At 30.9% G+C, this 18,098-nt stretch overlaps 1 protein-coding gene across 8 annotated transcripts; it reads left to right on the top strand.

The window, feature by feature from the left end:
* The first annotated feature begins 1,431 nt into the window (after positions 1-1,431).
* Positions 1,432-17,754, top strand: LOC141458322 (RNA-binding protein Pasilla-like). 8 transcript variants are annotated; one of them, XM_074136154.1, is made up of 10 exons: positions 1,432-4,810; positions 5,094-5,964; positions 6,064-6,956; positions 8,186-8,353; positions 8,505-9,815; positions 9,954-10,071; positions 11,044-11,335; positions 13,948-14,123; positions 14,614-15,511; positions 16,374-16,495. In XM_074136154.1, exon 1 carries the CDS (start codon positions 1,699-1,701, stop codon positions 2,665-2,667), a length of 969 nt encoding a protein of 322 aa, XP_073992255.1. In that variant the 5' UTR covers positions 1,432-1,698; the 3' UTR covers positions 2,668-4,810; positions 5,094-5,964; positions 6,064-6,956; positions 8,186-8,353; positions 8,505-9,815; positions 9,954-10,071; positions 11,044-11,335; positions 13,948-14,123; positions 14,614-15,511; positions 16,374-16,495. The 8 variants fall into 8 exon arrangements, 6 of the variants coding, with proteins under 6 accessions (XP_073992255.1, XP_073992253.1, XP_073992256.1 ...); XM_074136152.1 differs by having other exon boundaries at positions 16,333-16,495; XM_074136155.1 differs by lacking the exon at positions 14,614-15,511.
* Positions 17,755-18,098: the final 344 nt, after the last annotated feature.

The raw sequence follows: 18,098 nt of genomic DNA, 5'->3' as shown, positions 1-18,098 counted from the left end.
TGGTTTTCAGAAATCACCAATAGAAACAATTTACTAATGATTATAAGCTATATTTTTAAATTATTTGCAAAATCATGATGGGCTTTCTAAAAGTAGTTTAAAGAAAGTAGTTTCGTTGATCCCATTTAGAGGCATTTTTACTTTAGCAGACGTAAATCATAGTTACTGATACACAGATACTGTAATGTGTGATGGGGCTCAATCTCGTTGATAATACAGGCGTAATTTGAAGTACGGAAAGCCTATAAGTTAAGAAAGAGAAAGTAGACTATATGTATATCACAACTATAGAAATGTCGATATTTCAGATGGTTGCAGGAACGTTATTCAGGCAAGCCGCGGATTAGGTTTTAATTGTTAGATGGGCCAAGAGTTTCGAGATATGACTGCATTAGTGATAAAATTAGCCTTTTACAAACCAAAACTGAATGCTGATTTTTACTAAGGGAGTGTGTGCATTGGATTTTGAAGCTTCCTTGTGTAATAAGATTTCTTGATTAGAAAATCTGGCAATTGATTTCTTTTTGATCGGCTCTAAGGTCCATAAAGGACTTAAGACCCGACATGGTATGTAAACATGTCTCGAAGCTACCTGAGGAGTTCAATTTATAATAGTACTTTTAGTGAAGACAATCTAAATTTTTTTGTTCAGGCAGGTACTTCAACAATAATACTAATCACCCCTTAAGCTCTCCAAAAGATTTTCCTGACTCATATCTTCAGATATTTTTTCTGTTGGTGTGTTAATAATATTCATTTAATGTTGTATGTAAAATGTGATATTTTGGTCTCTCTGGAAAATTAAATTTTTAAGTAAAAGAAAAGGATAGAAAGGAATCATCAAGTGCCTCATTTCATAACATCTAAAACTTTAATCTTGTGTGAATTATCACAGTAGAAGAAAAATATGCAGCTTTGAAAACCGAGCAAGCTTGGAGCTACGACACAGCATTTTAATTTCTTGAGATGTAAGAAAATGAATAAGAACTAAGTTATTCGTTAAAATTGAACGTTAACTTTTATAAAACAGTTTTTTCAGCTTATCTTTCTTGTGCATGTTTTGTACTCAGTTTCAATTAATCTCAGATGTATTTATTATTTATTCAAAAATTAATTTTTTTAACCGGTGTGTGTAATACTTTATCTATCAAAGTTAATCTGAGAATATGATTTGTTTAAAACAATGGTAAAATATAAAGTACATATTTAAAAAACCCGCTTATGACAGTAATTTGTAGGCCTGATATAAATGGCATTAGCATTTAAAGTACAAGATAATACTCTATTTGTAAATACTTTCTAAATAAAATTTGTTGTTATATTTGTGCGATGTTTTATTAATAGTTGACTTTCTTATTATCATAAAATCTCGAATAAATTTTATAAATGCCAACTGTTAATGTTGTGGCAGCACTGTAATTTCTACACTGATGGTGTTGAGAGTCCTTTGTTTGTGCATTTTACAGCGTTCTTTGTAAAAAAAAAAAATCGGATTATTTGTTAAGTGAGTGCGTTTTGCTTGTATTTTGAAACCAATTGATTTATTATTTTTCACTAAAACAATTACGAAATATTTAGATAGTTGGAACTTCGGTTTGTGTACGAGAATAATAAAAACAGTACTTTTACGTTGAAGGTTTTCGTTAGAAATTTGGCACATTTATAGAATTTTACTCTTCTTAACCTCAAATTTTCGAAATGGACGTAGATTCTGGAGATAACCGCCAATCAAATGCTGAACAAGGAGAAACATTGAAGAGGCAATTAGATTCTGGAGAGGGTGGACAACCAGCAAAAAAGCCGAACGTTGATGACGGTAAATTGCTTCATCTGAAAGTACTTGTGCCAAGTTCTGTGGCAGGAGCTATTATTGGTAAAGGTGCCGAGAATCTTGCACAAATTACTAGAGATTCGGGAGCTAAAGTTAGAGTTTCAAGAGTGGACGATTGTTATCCAGGCACATCAGATAGAGTTTGCCTAATAACCGGTGAACTGAATGCTGTAAAATCAGCTTTGGAGATTGTTTCAAATACAATAAGAGAGGATTCAAAAGTAGGATTAAGGAGGCATCAAGAAGTGAAGATAATTGTACCCAACACAATTGTTGGTAGAGTTATCGGTAAAGGTGGCAGCAATTTCAGGCAGATAAGTGAAGCATGTGGTGTTAGTGTGAAAGCATCTCCACAGGAATCTGGAGGATTGACACAAGAAAGGTGTATAACGGTTACGGGTGAAACAGAGGGAAGCAATAAAGCATGCGATATGTTGCTTAATATAATACAACAAGATCCAAATCATATTAATCACAATTTAAGTTATAAACATCTTTCTGCTCCTTCGCTTTATGGCCAAGGTAAGATGTCAAGTCTCGGAGGCCAGTCTTCAAGACCCTCATTGGAAGTAACCCTGAATGTTACCGGCAGTACAAGAAGTGATAGTGTGGCTGATATTCTGGTTGAATGTGGATATGGTGATCACGCAAAAATGGAAATAATGGCAGCCTTTGGTACATTAACTAAACATGGATTAATGAGTTCTGGCTCCAAAATGCCTCATCTTAATGGAAAGAGCCCGTTTGGTGGACTTTCTCAACCATACTGGGGGCGTAATGATATGAGAATGTCTGGATCAATGCAAAAGGAACTGTTAACTGTTAATAACATGTAAGTCATGGAATAAAATGGTATACATTATTTTTTTTTATTTTTTATATACCCACTAGTGCATCTGTAAGTGTGGATAATGGTGTGACTTAAAAAATCATTTTTTAAGACTTGGCAGTGGGCTCCCTTTCTGGCACTGTTTTTTTTTTTCTTTTAAGTTTTTCTTTTTCCTTTTTTTAGTGTATATATAAATTACAGAAAAATTAGAATCTTCCATTAGATATTGTAAATTTATTTTGTTCTCACATTGCAATTTGTTAGTAAACTAATTAAAATTTAATTGTACTGAAATGGTTATTTAATAATATTAAACTCAATTCAAGAAATCAAAGGTTTATTCAATCACTAAGAATATGTTTTAATGCTAGCACTTATTTAAAAAAAAAAAAAAAATCGAATGTAGTAAATAATGTAATATTTTCATTTTTATTTTTTTAGAAGATATATATTTTCTATAAAAATTTTTGTATAACTTGCATATGCTGTACACATAATATTTGATCTTAAAAAAAGAAAAATATTTTTTTTCGCAAAATAATTTTAACCATTTTTTTATTATGTGGGGCCAAGGAAAAAAAAGCGTTTATTTTACTTATGCTGGTAAAATTTTGTTTAAAAAAATCGACATTTTTTTGCCTAGATTTCATCTGGATAGTGCTATTGTGTTCAATTTTTTTTTTTTTTTTTTTTTGTAGTAAGTTAATTATCATATTGTTTGTAAAAGACAGGATATTAATGGATTTAGTTGTGCCATGTGAGCTATTAAATTTTGGTTTTACTTGCAAAAAAAAAAAAAAAACAAAGTTTATTATAGTTTCGGTATTTATGGAATATTTATGCTTTTCATTTTTTCTCTAAATTATGAACATAGATGCAATATCGATCAAGTTCTTCATACACACCTGAATTTACACGTACTCTAAAGTAATATGTATTTCTACATGTATGCAATCATACAATATATTAAGTATTTTTTTAAGATTAGTTTTTTTAATAAGAAATACTATTAAATACAGATTTTTTTTAAAGAAATTTTCTAAAAACTTTGTTAATGAGTCTTTATTGCATTTAATTCTTAAATACATCTATTAAGTGAAATAAATGAAAAATATGAATGATGAGTGAAATAATATTTAGATTTTAACAAATAAATAAAAAAAAAAAAGCAACCAAATGTTCTTTTTATTTTATCTTTTGGAAAAACCTGTTAACTGGTAAAATTAACAACTTTCTAATGAAAATTAAAAATACTAGTGCCTATAATGAATGTACTTTCAGCCTTTTAATTACAAGAATCTTAGTATTCTGCAATTCGCTGAATAGAAGGTATCAGTATTTTTTCTCTGAAACAAAGAAGAATTTTATTCGGTTTAATCAAGGGTTTTTTTTTCTTTTATCTGACTGGTTTCTGATTTTCATGTATCAGAGATTCAAGATGCAGAGAATAAAACTTCCGCTGTTAAATTATCTGCGCTTTATCTTGCCAAGAAGCTCTTAGTAGCAAATTGAAGCTTCGGCATTGACTATCGAATTCTCTTCATCAACTGATGGATAAATCATATTTGTTGATAGATGGAAATTTAAAAAAGATCCGAATGAAACGGTGGATAAAATCAATGATAATCCTGCAATGGATAATTGGCAACATTTTCTATTTTTATTTAACGTAAGGTCTGCCCTTAAGTGTGACTATAATGTTCGGTTTCTGCCATCATGCATGCAGCAACGTGTTTCATGAGTCGAGCCGATCATATATTTCTATCATGGTCAGTTAGCAAGTAGCGAGTAGAACTTGGCAGATTCCTGGAAGTATGCATATCACTTAAGTTGTTTTCTATTTATCTTCTCTCCGTTGCAATTTTATGACTATTGAACCTTAATGGCGTTCTGTTTGATCTAGTGCTGAATTGAGTGGTAGAGTTCGACTAGTTATGAAAATAATTCTTAGTCAGTGAGAATCCCCGAGCAGCAAACCCCAGATAGATATCTCCTGCCCACGCAAATGATGAGTTGATCCATTAGAACAAACAGCAAGTCCAATAAGAATGATTTTTAGCCGAATATTTAAGTTCTGAATGTCTCACAATATTTCTCCGTCAAAGTTGGAAAAAGTGGAGCGTTAGTAGCAACAGAGCCCTAAATAAGAAGTAAGAATTTATAGAATTTTTTTATATAAAAATTACTTTAGGTTTTTAATGATACATTTAATGTTTTTTATTATTAGAACGTTTAAAAGCTGGGAACATTCTATAGGAACGGATTCCTTTAAATATTTAGCCAAGAAGTATTTAAATATTGTAGCCAGTAATTTTATATTTAATCTTTCCTTGCGTTTTTTTTTTTTTATATATATATTATAAGAACGTAATGATTTATTAATCTAAAAGTAATAAAAATGAAATTTTTCTAATATTTTGATTATTTTTTTAGAAACTATATCACAGCCGATCACAAAAAATAGCTAAAGTTTGCTTAAAAATGTTTGCAAAATTTGTATGCATGGTCCATAATCAAGGAAAACGAAGGAGTATTTTGGAGGAGTTGCCATCTTTACATAAGAATGTCTAGCATACCGATTTTCTGATAGCGGTTATTCATGTTAAGCCTAATAACAGTTTATGTCTAAAAAAAATTACTATAGATACTCTATAAAATAATTTTAAACATAGTCTGAACATAAGTGATATTTACTAACAAAACGCTGTCATCCTCCAAAATTTATCATTAAAAAATCCAAATCGATTTTACTCATACCTTATTATTCTATTAACAGGTGCAAATAAGTAATTAACAAAAAATGTCAGTGATTTGAGCTGAAGTGAGTAATGGTCAGAAGGCTGGGAGGCCTTCAGTAAGAAGAGGAAACACCCTGAGTAGGAGATGTATTTTTCATTTTAATGTACATACATTAGGTCTAGAGGTTGTTGCCAAGATGATTGGTTTTGACTCTGTCTTCAGTAAGACAATGAATACAGAATCGCTACTCATTCACGGTACTGCGGGGTGGAGTGGAGCTAATTTAAAAAGTCACTGTCTCTGTGATAGTATCATGCTCCTGACCAAGAAAATGGGTAAAGTGTTCATGAGTTAAAATTTCAGGCTTATTAACTTTCTATACTAGCATAACAGAATTGGAGGAGAATTGGTAAACTAATAATTGCTCCAGTTTACCTAACGTTAAATGGAAATATGTATACTAGGAAGGACCTCGATACGATTAAGGAGTTTTGTAACGAAAATATAACGCTCATCATGAGGTTTACGTTTGTAAGAATGCGAATACAAGCTTTTGTAGTACTGGGTGAGTAAAAATATATTTCTTTGTCTTAGGTAGATAGTAGAGAATCTAATTTTGTAGTTAAGGGTAGGAACAAAGTTATAATTATTAAATAACTTCTAGAAAATGGATCAGCAAATTAAGGGCGGAGGGTATGACGTCAGACAACAGTGCATACGGATGAGTCTGGATAAGCTTAATTACTTAATTACTTTTTTGAAGAAATCCAAAAATGACAAATTAAACTAGGTCTCTCAGGCCCGATGTCGATTGAAGGATATGGAATTGCTTAATTGTTTTTCAAGTCGATGTCCTTGCGATTCTAACAACAAGAAATAGACATGAAATTGCGCCAAAGTTATCCTTGCGCCCGACTGAAGAGAATTATAAAGTAAATCTAAGGATAGAAAGATCTATTATGGAAAATGTAGTGCTAAGAGTCGTTGGATTGAAGGTCTTTGAAGTGGATGAGGTAATGTGTAAATAAATTTGTCTCTGTCGAATTTGAGAGACTGGTAAGTTTAGGAGTAATTAGTTTGTAGACTGAATAGGAGAACAGGATGAGAGATAGAGTTTTCATCAGGTAAGGATTTAGTATAGTGGGATGGGTCAGAAATCATAAATGTATTCTGTTCTGAAATTCTAATCTATCTTGAAAGTAGAATAAATAATTACTTTTATTTTTTTAATGACATCTGCTTAAGATCTCTGTCAAATAAATAAATAAATAAAATGGATATTTATAAAAAAGAGTAAACTCAGGTTGTAAAAGAGATTATGTGAGCAGAATAATTAATTCTAAATTTCTTTCACATGTTCAGCATTTCGTAAGCAATGTTTTTGCATCAGTAGAATATAATTTTGATAGTTCATCATGAGTCTTGAAAAATGAATATAAAGATATTAAAGAAGGAATTCCTAGAAAAAGTAAAAAAAAAAAATGACACACTTTAACCAGGAAAACTACTTTTTCTTCTTACCAATGAAATAGAAGGGCTATCGCTACAAGAGAGGAGGTCAACATAACAGCTGTTATTTTATAACTATTTTTTTAGTTATTTCCTTTTATTATTTTTCTGTAAATATTCTTCTTGACCAAAAGTACTAATGTCTTGAAAAGTATCTATCGATATTCTAACTAAATATCCTAACTTACGAACTTATTCCAGAATTGCCATGACTGTAATACTCTCCTAACTTCTTGAGCAAAATTCTGTGTTAAAAGATGTAATACCCCTAAGTCCTCACACAATTTTTACTGGATTGTAGTTAGGATCGTAAGGAACGTTCAAATTAATCAAATTTTTCCGTCGCACTGTTACTTAGTCGATGAAAATTCGTATTTACTTTTATTTTTAACTCAATGAAAAAGAAATAATATCAGAGATAATGAGTTTTTTTTTCCAGGAATTTTACAGGGCAGTATTCACAGTATTGTATCAAAGTGGTTATTAATTGATGTTCAAACAAATTATGAAAACTGTTTGCTTGAATAGCCTCCTTAGTTAGATATTTTGTTAACATGTAAACTTTGGCACAGTTAAGTACTTGTTGTTTTCTAGGCTTACAAATCGCCTTTTTCCGGTAAGTTAACTCTCCTTATGTGAATTACATATCCCTGGAGGCTCGTAAACATTTTGTCATTTACAGCTGCCTTCAGCAGTGAAGTATACTAATCTCCTTTTTTTTAATTGTGTACTTCTTTGTACCCCGCGACTTCCTTGCAGTCTGAAGACCTAAACGTCATCCTTCTCCTATAGAGAGTGCTACCACTGGACAGTTTCTTTCTTCCCGCACCAGTTCATCATACTCGTCACATTTACTGATTGTATACATGTATACAGATTGTAAGTTACAAAATAAATAAAAAAAAAAAAAAACTTCTTTGGTGAGTGACCATTCCCTACAATCTTGAGTGAGCCGTTACCCTACTGCTTCCCCAATCATTTGCGCACCTTTTGGAGTCTCCCTCTTTTCCTCTTCTGGCCTTTAGGATAAAAGAACCGTTGGTCCTGCCCAGTTCCATTTCCTCTCGCAAATATTTCCCCCACATCTAACATTATTTATCCATCGCATTGTTTGGAATTCTTTCTAATAATTCTTTAAATCAATTGTTTTTCCATTTTCTTTGCACAAAGGAATTACCTTAAAAAGTTTTATTACAAATGAGAAGCAGCTTTTTTTAAATGCAATAGTTTAATTAATCTGTAAGGGCTGTTTTTTATAAGTAAAATTCTTTGGATAGTTGATTTCAAAGGCTGGACAAGATGAAGACTACTCGAGAAGAATGTTCTCAAAAAAGAAAACATTTAAGAGTATAAAACCATTTTCTATTCAGAATTGAGATGATGCCGAAGTAGAAACTTTGGAATATGTGTGTACTGCCGATTTAATAGTAGATGTGATAGTTCAAGTAAGTTAAAGCCATATCCTGTCTCCTAAAAATGTAGATCATTGCCTTCCAAATAGTAGTATCTAAAATACTATAAAAGTTAATCGTTAAATAGTGAGTAATATTCTGGAGAACAATAATTTAATAAGTGCCTCTCAATTTGTCTATATAGCAGGTAACAATGCAGTTGATGCCATCTACAAACTTGTAGAGGAAATAATGGAGAAATTTGAGGACAAAGAAAACTACAGAGTTCTCATAACCAGAGATACAGATCTTCCATAACCAGCGGAAAATGAAATTCAATAATCAATTCCTAGATCTTAACGTAGGTTGGAAACAAAACCAGATCTGAAACTCCATCTCTGAAATGAAGAGATGCACCGTTGCCAAAAATGGAAGAACTGGAAAAGATTTCAGGATCACCGGGATCATGAATATGGAATACAATAATGAACACAATGATAATAAGATTAAATAAATTTTTATTTAATAATTATTACTTCACACAAAATTATTTTATTTTAACAGGTAGTAGATTTGAAGAACCATAAGTTCACTTTTGGTAAAGCAATACTTCTTCCAAGCATGATAGTCCTTACAATCTTGAGAGAGCCGTTCTTCTATTGCTCCTTCATAACATTAAGCAGTGCCAAATGTCTGTAATTACTTTTACCCCCTTCTAGTTTCTAGGATACCGCACTATATCTTCTTTGATCGTTGTCCATCTAATGTCATATGGCTTACATTACCTGGTTCCATTTCCTCTACAAAATTATTTCCTTCACATCTTCCAGCATTGTTGTTTTTCGAGCGCCTTGTTTTGCCTCTTCTTGAAATTTTTATTTTGTGATGGTACGTAGCTTTAACAGCTACCTTATTTCTTGAACTATGTTCCAACTATGTGAATGTTCATTCTCCGTTTCATATATCAACACCGGCAGTCCAATTATAATCCATAGTTGAATTCTGAACAGAAAATGGCTTTATACTCTTCAACTGCTTCAAGGAATTTTTCATCTTGCCTTGCCTTTCAATCACCAACTGAAGGTATATACAAATTTAAACTTCTTCGGTTTCTTCTATGATGAAGTAAATAAATATGTCTGTAAATTGTACTTCATATAACGAAAGATATTATTATGATTAATTTTTGATTTTTTTTTTTTGTTTATATGTATTAGTTCAATATGTTCTACGTTTTATTAACACATTTTTTTGTAGTTTTAAATAATCCTGCTTTTAACTTTCCACTGAAGATAACCTAACCTAAAGGTTTCGTTATTGTTATGTTACCTACCGCAACTTGTAAGAATGAGATGATGAAGCGAGCTCAATGTTTCAAGTATAAATGTATATAAAGTTGAATGACAGATAACGACAGTTTTATCACATTCATTGAGATATCCTGATGCACATTTAAATTTATCTGATTAAGTGACTTTGACATTATTGGATTAGATATATGGATTGAGACTTGCAAGTAAGTTTTTTTAAAATATTTATTGATCAGCGCATTTACTACTTTTCCAAAAGTCATTTATTCACATAAACTAAAATGTTTTGTAGTAATGAATTTTATTACTTGAATATAATTAAATAATTGTATTCATCATGATAGGTTAGAGAAGTGGTTTTAAAATGCAAACACATTTCATCTTGCGAATCAATATTCTAACATTTGAAGTATTGGAGAGTAATTTAAAAAAGAAATGGATTCAGAAGTTATATTGTGTCAGGTACCTAACGTTTTATTATATTTCTGACAAAATAAAAGCTTAATAAAACACTAACTATTACCAAAGGATATATTTATTTATGAAAAGTGTAAATACTGCTTCTCACTAATATCTGCAATACGTACGCCTCAACGTTGTGACGTATTCGAGTTTTTTTGTTCACGTTATATTATATTGACTTACATCGAAAGAATTTCAAGAGCACTAATCTATATTTTATTTTTTTTAAATCAGAGTATTCTTTTTCGGTAGAAATTCTTTTCAAATCATTTTTTTAAATGTTTAAAGGATATCCGCGATATGAAGAATGCGGTATTAATTTACCTTAAAATTTGTAGACGAACTGCACCTTAGGTTATTTTCACTTGGTTCAGAAGTGCTACTGAATATGATGTAAAACCTACGTCTTTTCATTTAACATGAAACGAAATTTGAAGTACATAATAGACAACCTTCATATCCCTGAACTTAAACATGATTTATTGTTTTTATGATTATTATGTATATATTTATGGGAAACAAGAGGGAAATTGTACGATATACCGTACAGCAATGATCCGCAGAACGCACTTATCCATTAGTGTAAAGAAAGGGAACGCAGACCGATTAGGTAAAAGAGATCAACTTATTGTGAAACCAGAGTTAAGTAGTAGAGTTAACGCAATAATGCAATTTTAGGGGAGAAAGTATCACTAGAAGTGAATTTCAGAACTATTGATGGAACATGTAGTATAGTTCATCCAGACAAAGTAATTTGGCTGTGATATTAGTAACATGTGCATACGTAGGTAATAAATAAAATAAAATAATAGCCTATTCTGGCTACCAAAAATTAATTATTTGGAACTTTTGTCAGCTCAAAAAAACCAAAAAAATTAGATAATAGTATAATATAACTTTATAATGACATAATATGTTTGTATATTTAACAGACATTTAATACGTATTTAAAGAAAATTCAATATAATGCAGATATGACTTGCTGGAGTTGGAAGAGGTGATGATAGAGGCGAGTTTTGATAGTTAAGGGGTGTGACAAAGGATAAAGAGTTCCAAAATGAAGAGATCGGTTGAGGAAGGAATTTTCATAGACAGCTGTCCTGGGAAAGGAGTATAAAGGTTAGAAGGACGAGAGTGGTAATGTCGAGAATGCAAGAGGATTGAAATGGAGAAATCTTTAGGATTTAGAAGAAAGGCCCTTACGAAGCAATGGCGGTGGAATAGCGATAATTATAGACTACATTTTGGAAATTCCAAATCTAAGGTATTATTAAATGGCTTAACTTATACAAAAGCACCTGTTGTGTGCATTCTATACATAATTCTCTGAACCAAAAATCTCAAAATACGGAAAACTCACACGACAATCTCTTTCAAGGTACACTCCAATATTGTTCGCATTCCCAACATGTCGTAATTCTTATCACTTTAAAAAGATTCTGCCCTCTCTTTCAAAAGTACCCGTAATTGAAATTATGGAAAATATCCAGTAAAAGTAGAAAATAAAATCGTAGGAATCGTTTGCGAGAAAATCTCAAAATATGGGAAATTCTAATCATTAACATGGAATTTCCAGTCAGCCGATCCTTCTAAATTAGAAATTGAATCCTACATTTCATTCTAATTAATATTATACTGGCAGCCAGACAGAACTAGTGTAAACGTTAATGTCACGGTGAATAGATACTTAAGACAAAAACACACCAATTTGTAAAGACCACTTTTTTTCGCTCCCAGGGGACAACCAGTGACAACTCAAAAAGCTTCACGATTGCAACGTCTTCTCTTACTAGTAGAGTAAGAGCAAGTAAGAGAATGTACAAATTAAAAGGAAGTTTAGGATTAGATTCCATTTTGGTTACACCATCGCGACTCAGGAAGTTTGCTGGAACCCTATTATAGTAAAGTAGATGAAAGAAGTTATAGTGTCATTGAAAAAAGGATTAATTTGATTCAAAAATACAATTTCAATTGTCCATGTAAATTCCGTAGCTTATTTGAATCAGATGTCTAATTTTTAATCAAGCTGACCCCTAATTTAGTAATTTCATGGTACCAAGTCTCAATTTGTTCGAGAATTGATTGTTTAAAATATACATATATTGTATGTTTCAGTATTTTTTGTTGCATATTTTTATAGTATTTGAGCTCCTAAAAAAAACAAAAAAATTTTTTTTGAAATCGGTTAGGTTTTTCAAAAGTTATGGTATATTTTAAATTATGATTGACTTCGCCTCCATAACTGCTGCTACAAGCAAAGCGTGGGAGTCCAGAGTTTGGGCTTGCCTATCCGTTGATTGTGCCCAGTTTGAACAGATTCTTTAAGAAAAATTACGAGATTTTGTCAATAAACTGATTTTTTTTTTCATATTTTAAATTACCATAACTTTTGAAAAACCTAACCGATTTCAAAAAAAATTTTTTTGTTTTTTTTAGGAGCTCAAATACGATTAAAATATGTGACAAAAAGTATAACGTTCCATTTGAAAAACAAAAGTTGGATGCTGTATCTCGAGATACAGGGGTTTAAAAAAATGGGTCAATCACTGAAAATAAACTAGACTAAAAATGATTAAATACGTGTTTTTTATTTTTTCGAAATTTCCCGCCGTTAAAAAAAAGTGGGTGGAGCATATAACTCTGGTCACCCTGTATATAAATCACAAAATACAAATACATATTAGGTTTTATTAATTTTATTTCACTATATTAACTTGTATATCGATGAAAGGAAATTAAGGTATTTACTGTTTATTTTATTGATTATTTTGTATCTTTTAAAACATATTTAAGCAGTGAACTCTAGCCAACGGCTTTGCCATTGCTTCATTTATTTTGTTTATTTCTTTTTGCTATGTAATTGATTATTAAATAAAATAATGATAAATAATAAATAATAATAATTTTATTTCACTATTTTACAAAAAATGTTTTAATGTGCATTAACAATTTAAATATCACAACACCAGTGGTACACACATGTGATATCTTGTAACCACTTATGTAGTAACAGTAACCTCACTCATTCAGTCTGCAAGTGTAGTGCACAAGGGAAGCATGGTTGTTGTATAAATTAAAATTTACCAATATGTATTTAAACTAATTATTGTTGATGGATGAAATTTCAAAACCTGTAAGGGATACAACAAACTACGATGGAAAAAATCAGCCATGCCACATTTTGTATTTAGATTATAAAAAAAATTATAAAATTGCTAAGTGATATTTCTAAAGAAACATATTTGAAATATTATTTGAAGAAATAGTACTTTCTTTTACTACAAAATACTCAGAATAAAAGAGAGCCTTTGGTGAAGTTAATTTTTATAATTGTTTTTGTTATCTTTCTATTGTTTCTATTATTTTAGTCACAAAGATGGATAACGGATTGTTCTTAAGGTATTCTTCTCCATTATTGCACGTGTTCTAAGCGTTACATCATAAATAAAAACTGTTTTCTGATAAATAAACTCTTGATCAATTCGCATCCTCCCACTGTATAAAATGCCACTCCAACTTTAGAATTTTAAAGCTGGACGTTCTGAACCCTTTAATTCATTCATTAATTTTTATTTCATTGTTTTCACAAAAAAGTTTACGATTTATTAACATTTTGAATAACACATATACACATCATGTAATAACTTTCCTCACTTAGCCAAAAAATGTAGTATGAAATTGGAATATTATTGGAGTCAAATACTTTGATCTTTTTGATCCAAATTAAACATTGTTCAAGAAAATTGATTACAGAATGGTTTAATTTTTTTTGAAAGAAGGTTTAGTTTTTCAAAAAATCCTACGTAATACGATAGTGTGGATTAAATTTGTATTATCTACTGTTGTTTTAATTTAGTATTTTTTCCTTTTATCCAGTGCTTTCATCCTTGGACTTCATCGATACTTTGTCAACTTGCAGCCCCGTTAGGCTCGGCTTTCACCTAAAATGATTATTTTTATGGGTCTATCTACACTTCCAGCAGCACGACTGTGAATGTGATGTGATTCGCATCCATTCTAAACAACCTACACTCTGTGGAATTGTTTTACAGGTAATTTTATCTTTTATTTAATATAAAGTAATAAAATACTAAAAAAATTTAAAATATTTATATCTTTCTCTTTAAATCTGCAAAGGAAGTTTTTTTCCTTCAATAAAGGTTTTCATTTGAATAAAACTTCATCATTAAACGTTCATGGTGATTCTGTATCATTTTCTACTCAAAGAACTATTTTTAGTCGAGTTAATAATTCATTTCCATAAAAATAATTAAAAGTGGATATTAGTAAATTATGTGTGTAATAGTCGCACTAATAAATAATAAGTGAGTTTTTTAAAATATATTTTATTTTCATTGATGAAAAGGATTAAGTTCCTAAAAAGTTAATCAAATTTACATATCCATGCTTTATTTTGATTGCAGTCACGTTTATTTCATTTTTATGAATACTTTAACAATTGTTATAGATGTGTTTCTTTATCTTCTTATTTCAAGTTGAAACACCCAATTTTAATTACATTATAAAAATGTTGACTTTTAGAGTAAATATCGCAGATACTGGAATACAGGCTGCAAAACTGTTCATCAATGCAAGCCTAATTAAAAAAGATGTTAAATACGACTTTATCAAGGGAAAATACAAATAAATTTACTTGGGAATCAATTAATAAAACATTATGTATTTATTGCATGTTTATTTCGCAGTATTAATCTGACATTACATGCATTTTTAACCACTATAGCGACTCATTAGACCTATATTCGTCCAGCTTGCACTCATATTTAACCTTGTTGCTGACTCATTAGACCTCGGTAGGACCATCTTACATTCAGACTTTAGTCATGTTGGTGACTCTCTAGACCTATATAAAATGTATATATTGTGTTTATTTGTGGGTGTGGATGTTTAGAGCATATTTATAGGAAAAATTTAAATATGTTACATACGTAGTAAATAGGAAGATGTGTAGTAGATATATTTAAAAAAATGGGCAAATACACACGACAAAAAAATACACTTTGTACTGCCATTCTTCCACGTCAATGAGTGCTCTCTGGAACATGTTTTGAAGAGATTAATTGTGGTTAGGATTAAGGCAAACCCTTAGACTTGTCTCAAGAGGCTATTGTTTTCTCCTTGTTATCGTAAACTTTGTTTATATTGACCGATATGGGACCATTTCCACTCGTATCTCTGTCAGTCTTTTACGTTGTGTCGTGTTGTTTTTACTGGTGTTTGCTATTGTTTTATATGTTAAGGATCCCCTGCAAGGTTTAAGGCGGCATCTTTCGTTTGCAGGACTGTAACATTAATTGAGGAAAGCCTAGGTATGCGGGAAGTAGGCCGGCGATTGGGAGTGAGTCAGTCTGTTATCCATCGACTATGGAGGAGATATCAGGAGACAGGAGGATTCACGAGACCAGTGGCAATACGATAGGTACTGAGCACTTAGTAAAAAAAAATTCAAATTTTTCTGTATCCTTTTTTTTAAATTTTTGCACAATTTTTTAGTAAATTTTGTCTTATGTAAAAATTTATCTTATAAATTGGCGAAACTTCTTTTCCCCATCACTATTAACACTCCTCTCTGCACTAATAACAAAGTGTTGTCAGCGTTCTTCTAAACAGGTTGTTCAGAGGGCTTCTTCCAATGACCCTTTAATTTTTTTGCTATGTGTATATAATTAGGTTACATAGGACGCATTAAAAAGAATTAAGTCAAGTGTGAGTTTGTAGTGGCCCTATATAGGTCTAGTGAGTCAACATGGTTAAATGTGAGTGTAAGGTGGGCCTATATAATAAGTTTTGTGAGTCACGAACAATATTAAATAGATTTTCAGATTTGTAAAGATTTTATGAAATTTCAATTGATTAAAAATGTTATAGCGTTCATATGTTTGTTTAATGTTAAGTATAAATTTAAATTAAAATTCAGCCCGATTTTATTGTTAGAAATGTAAAAATAGTGCAGTGTAGTAAAATAGTGGGTTCATTAGCTTTGTTTCAACCACGTTCCTTTATTTTATAACAGATTTACGTGTGATTAGTTTTATTTTCGATTATTTTATATTATTTATTTTTTGTTTCATTATTATTTTTTTTAAAGTAAGTGAAAGCGAAATGGTACAATATTATTGAAAAAAAAAGTATTGGAGTAGTGTGAATAAATTTCGAATTATTTACTGATGTTGTAATGTAGTATTTTTTTTATCCAGTGCTTTCGTCCTTAGGCTTTTTTAACTTTTTGTCAACTTACAGCCCTGTTAACCTCAGCCTTCATCTAAAAGGATTATTTTTAGGGTTCCATCTATACTTCCAGCAACACGACCGTAAATATGAGGTGATACGCATCCGTTCTAATTCTAATAATAAACTAAACAGAGGAATCTACCAACACGTCGTTTGAGGAACTGTTCTTCAGGTAGTCTTATATATTATTTAACACGTTCAAAGAAATGATACAAAAACTAGATTATTTTGAATATAATTAATTAATTTATTAATAATTGTATCTGAAAAATAAAATTTCAATATTTTTGTTGAATGAACGTTTTCATTTGAATTAAAAATTCAACATCAAACGTGCAAATTAATTCCCTATAATTTTCTAACCATATATAACTATTTTTAGTCGAGCTAATAATTTTTTAATTCATTATATAAAAATAATTGAAAGATATTAGTAAATTATGTGTGTTATTGTCACCGTGATAAATAATAAGAGCTTTTATTGAAAATATACTTCATGTATTTCCATACTTATGTTTAATTGCCGTGACAAATAATTGTTATACATGTTTTACTTTGATTTTCTTAATTCAAGATAAAACACAGACAACACTTTTTTTTAAATACTTAAAAAAATATTGATTTCCAGAATAAATACCGCAGATACTAGATTACAGGTGGCAAAACTGATCATCAATGCAAGCCCAAGTGAAAAAGAAGTTGAATCGGTAATCCAGAGAAAATACACAAACCAATTTTTTAGGAATCAATGAATAAACAAGTATGTATTCATTGTGTATAATATGCATGTTTATTTCACTATTACATTACAAATTGTAGTTCAAAAATGGTGTCAAGAGTCATGAGAGTGTGCATGTGAAAGTTTAAAAATAAGTAAAAATGGTGTCAAGAGTCATGAGAGTGTGCATGTGAAAGATTAAAAATAGGTAAAAATAGTTGCAAGAGTCATGAGAGGGTGCATATGAAAGTTTAAAAATAAGTAGAAATAGTTGCAAGAGTCATGAGAGTGTGCATGTCATAGTTTAAAAATAAGTAAAATGGTCGTAAGAGTCATAAGAGTGTCCATGTGAATGATTAAAAATAGGTAAAAATGGTCGGCAGAGTCTTGAGAGTGTGCATGTAAAAGTTTAAAAATAAGTAGAAATAGTTGCAAGAGTCATGAGAGTGTGCATGTCATAGTTTAAAAATAATTAAAAATAGTCTGTAAGAGTCATGAGAGTGTCCATGTGATAGTTTAAAAATAAGTAAAATGGTCATAAGAGTCATGAGAGTGTGCATGCGAAAGATTAAACATCAGTAAAAATGGTTGCGAGAGTCATGAGAGTGTGCATGTGAAAATTGAAAAATAAGCAAAAATATTCGCAAGAGTCATGAGAGTGTGCATGTGAAAGAAATAAGTAAAAATAGTCGGCAGAGTCATGAGAGTGTCCGTGGGAAAGATTAAAAATAAGTAAAAATGGTCGGCAGAGTCATGAGAGTGTCCAAGAAGAGCAACGCTTGCCATCTAGAGGGAGTGGCGTTGTAGTGTGGCAGTTGTCATGGAGATATGGGCGGCGCATGCCATCTGGTGGGAGTGGCTTTGTACTTTGGCGTTTGTCATGGTGATATGACGCGCCGCCATCTTGCCTCCAGAGGGTATATAAGAAAGTTCGCTGCGCGGGCCGGGCCGGGTGGGGCGAATATTTGCCTTCTGACCGTCGAAGCGACAACATCTCCATAACCATTACACTACAATATGATTTTTTGGAAGAGAAGTGACAGTTGTAAAACTAGAC

This window comes from Rhodnius prolixus, unplaced genomic scaffold (genome assembly GCF_049639745.1).
Source record: "Rhodnius prolixus isolate KJV_2025 unplaced genomic scaffold, Rpr scaffold_5, whole genome shotgun sequence".
Taxonomy (NCBI): domain Eukaryota; kingdom Metazoa; phylum Arthropoda; class Insecta; order Hemiptera; family Reduviidae; genus Rhodnius; species Rhodnius prolixus.
The sequence above is the reverse complement of the archived record's forward strand: the minus strand, read 5'-3'. Positions and strand labels throughout refer to the sequence as shown.